Below are 3,753 nucleotides of genomic sequence, written 5' to 3'. Positions count from 1 at the left end.
TTACCGCTTTCTAATTCTCATGCGTGACTTCTCGCAGATAATCGCGTCCTTAACTCCAAAGAGATGCTATATCTGCTCCTTATCCTCCGTATTCCTTTCTTTTTCATCAACTGAAATTAAATGTATGCATCAAGAAGAATGTGTGAAGGATTTTTCAAGTTCTTTTTTAAAAAATTTAAAATAAATGTGTCAAAGAAAGATCTTTTATGAATAGAATTGCAACAGATTATCAGGGTAAACCATTTTGTTCCGAAACCGAATACTACTTCTCAATAAAAAAAATTAATTTTGTCTTAAATTTCAAGTTAAAATGTGTGGAGTAACAATAAGCTTTGTAAGAAGAAAAAAATAAAAAAATACGTAAGATTTCCCGTTCTCAAATACAGCGCTTCGAGACAAATTCCTTTTCTTTGATCAAATATAATACACAATTGTGTGGATATCATAAATTATTTTGTCTAAACGGCTTCAAATATCGATAAAAGTACCTCCGAAACCAATCTCAAAATATGACTCTTGAAAAATCTCGTCAAAGTTGTTAGAGGAATACATTTAGTCAAACGTTCAGTTATTAAATCGAATTGAGGTGAGTTGCGACTTAAGTATTTAAATTTAGTAGTTAAATTTTCGATATTGGAACATCATTTAGCGCAAGTAAATTGACGAGTCCACATCTTTAAGGTTCTTAAGTCGCATTTCTCACACCAAAAAAATGTTCTTTGCAAATGTATAACGGATATATTAATCTATTAATTAGCAAAGTTAATTAAACTTATACATATATACATGTATCAAAACTATGTTATATCTCGCTGGAGAATTTCTTGACGTCGGTAACTCTAGCAAGTTTGATTTATTTACGGTTGGCAAAGTTGGCAGGAACATTACCGAATATAAATAACTTATCGGATCAGTCTTTCGTAAATTAGAAAACCTTTCAAATAAAATTAAAACTTTCAAAAAAATATCGACAAAGTATTAAAAAAATATAACTAGATAAGAGGTGGCACTAAAACAAATCTCATGATTGATAATTCTACGAATTCCTTAGAATTTTATGCTTGAAGATTTGAATTACAAAGGCCCAAACTGGTAGATTAATAAAGTATCAGAGAAATATAACGCGATGAGAGGTACGTATACAAGTCAAATTTCGAGTTTCACAAGCTCTACGTGTTGCAAATTTCTTTTTTTTTCCCGTTATTTTAGCATAATTGCCGTGTCGAGACGTAAAGTACTGACGCCATCTAGGGAGACCGTTCATTTCCAAAAAGGAAGAATCAGAAAGCTCGACGGAGAAATTCTCGACATCTACAGGATCGCACCATATGTCGATGTGATTCACGTTTTCGTGTCATGTTTACATTCATTTATACATAACCTTTCGGATATCTCCCGGAGCACGTTGGAGATGAAAAAACATCTTGTCGATATCCACATTGCCACATTGCTTCGGAGATTACTTGGCCTGTTATCACCCGGCGATGCCGTATACACAAGTCGCACGAGTCGACGTCGCTCTCGTTCTTCTCAGTCTCATCTGAAAGTTTTTCGATTATAAACATATTCGGTTGATGCGCGCATTAAAACAGCAGTGAAATTATAAAAAAAAATTTAGCGAGATTCAATCGGTGCTTAATCGTCGTTGTGTAACATTGGCCGTCGAACGCACAATCGACGTTCTCCAAAAATAAAATCTTGTCGCGCGGTTTTAGAAATAATCGTGCAAAATGTTAATCACGCGATTGCTGGGCGAGATTGGTAAAAAGTGGTTTGACTTTCGGAAAACCACCAGGCGGAGTGTGGAATCCGCCAGAGACACGGTTTTCCGCGGTGGTGTTGTTGTCATTAGCACCATCTTCATAGTATGGCTATCCATATTTCTTTACACGGTTTTTTACTATTCCTACATGCCCAGCATGTCGTACGTACGTCCCGTGCATTTACAATTCAAGTAAGTTTCACTTATGGTTCCGCATTTTGTGTGTTAATTCTAAAGTATGACAACACGACGATATACTTATTGTTAGATACTTTTCGAGGATGTCAAAGTCTAAGGAGTGTGAACGAAGTTCACTATTGAATATTTTCACGATAATAATATTAATGAAATAATAATAGCTGAGTTTTGTCTAGTGACATCCGATGTTTGTCTATGGAAGATAAAGATAACAATTCAGTCGAATTATGTTAAATAATAATTGGATTTGATGGTATTTAAATTTTGTCATTAATATTTATTTAGATCGTGCGACGAGCAGAAGGGAATTTGTAGCTTTCCGCAGGCTCATGTGCAGTTGACCAAGAAACAACAGCTTCTGATGGTAGGGCAGCCGTACAAAGTAAATTTACATCTGGAAATGCCAGAATCGCCGGCGAACAAAGAGCTCGGTAAAGCTGCGTGTGTGATTGCTGATTTTAAGAATGTTCAATCGTGTTCTATAGCTAGTTAATTTTCTCTCAAGGTATGTTTATGGTTTGCGCGCAATTGCGGAGCCGCGATGGATACCTCGTGGACCATACGTGTAAATCAGCTATGTTACATTACCGCAGCACACTGTTACACACGCTTACAACTCTCACGTTTTCACCTATGATGATATTCGGAAACGTTGAAGAGAAGCAGGACATCGGTCTAGAATTGTTTGGCAACTTTGAAGAGGATCAGGTAAGGATTTTAGTTAGGATTTTTTATACAATTAGTTTATAAGAAATATTTTATAAGAAATATCTAATACTAGGATGTAATTTTAAATATTCCAGAGTCATCCGGTAACAATTATCTTTATCGAGATTCAATCACGACATATAGAATTCTATTCTGCTAATCTTATGATAAATGCCAACTTATCGGGATTACGTTACTGGATGTTTTATTGGCCAATTCTATCAGCCTGTGTTGGTATTGGTACAAACTTGTTTTTCATAATGCTTGTGTGTACGCTGTCATACATACACTTTGGAACTGAAGAGGAAAATACGGATGAGAATTTCAGTTATGAAAAGGGCGAGGTAGAAGAAGATAATGATCTTAAGAGCGATTGTAAGTTATTTTGTAATATGTTGAGTTTATTTTAACATACGACGTGATGCATCAGAATTATAAAAAAAAAAAAAAATTATCCTTTAAAGTGTCAGACACATCATCTCAAGAAGATACATTGTCCGTAACAGACCTCAAAAGTGAGGAGAAGAGTATAGAAGGAGAAAAACTTGTTAAGGGAGAACCGAGTTATATCCAAGAAATTTCCACACTAATAGCTGAGTCATCGAGTGGAGCGTTGGTTGAATAATTTATTACGCTTAGAAATGTGATTAAGTCTATGTAATATAAGAATGCATTTTACAAATAGTTAACTATAAGTAATTTATAATTATCGCGAAATACTAATAATGGAAGGAAAGAATTGAAATTGAAATATACATATATTTTCTTATTTTCTACACGCATTGTATTTATAGTACCTTTTTAAACCCATACGATACTACTCGATATAATTTTAGAAATGCTTTCTGAGCATCGATGAATATGTCGATCCTGCATCAAAATATGTTACAGCTGCATATGCGTCCCGATGGAATTCAAGGACGGCAAGTTTTTGTACCGTCCTTTGCTCTAGCGCTTCGGCAGAGTACTTCAAGAAATTGTACTTGATACGCTACTTCGATTTCAATTATTTTTTGCGCAAACCTTTTGTGCTTTTGTATTCGGCTCTAAGAATCATCGAGAATTATTAAATCGAGCGTCTGAGT

General features: G+C 34.9%; 1 protein-coding gene across 1 annotated transcript; it reads left to right on the top strand.

Moving 5' to 3' along the window:
- Nucleotides 1–1,335: 1,335 nt before the first annotated feature.
- Nucleotides 1,336–3,444, top strand: Seipin (lipid droplet biogenesis associated protein seipin). The gene is made up of 5 exons (XM_077421759.1): nt 1,336–1,954; nt 2,246–2,391; nt 2,466–2,668; nt 2,764–3,043; nt 3,133–3,444. Exons 1-5 carry the CDS (start codon nt 1,731–1,733, stop codon nt 3,291–3,293), a joined length of 1,014 nt encoding a protein of 337 aa, XP_077277885.1. The 5' UTR covers nt 1,336–1,730; the 3' UTR covers nt 3,294–3,444.
- The last annotated feature ends 309 nt before the right edge of the window (nt 3,445–3,753 follow it).

Source organism: Temnothorax americanus, unplaced genomic scaffold (assembly GCF_048541705.1).
Source record: "Temnothorax americanus isolate GAGA-0224 unplaced genomic scaffold, ASM4854170v1 Scaffold7, whole genome shotgun sequence".
In the NCBI taxonomy this organism is placed as follows: domain Eukaryota; kingdom Metazoa; phylum Arthropoda; class Insecta; order Hymenoptera; family Formicidae; genus Temnothorax; species Temnothorax americanus.
The sequence above is the reverse complement of the archived record's forward strand: the minus strand, read 5'-3'. Positions and strand labels throughout refer to the sequence as shown.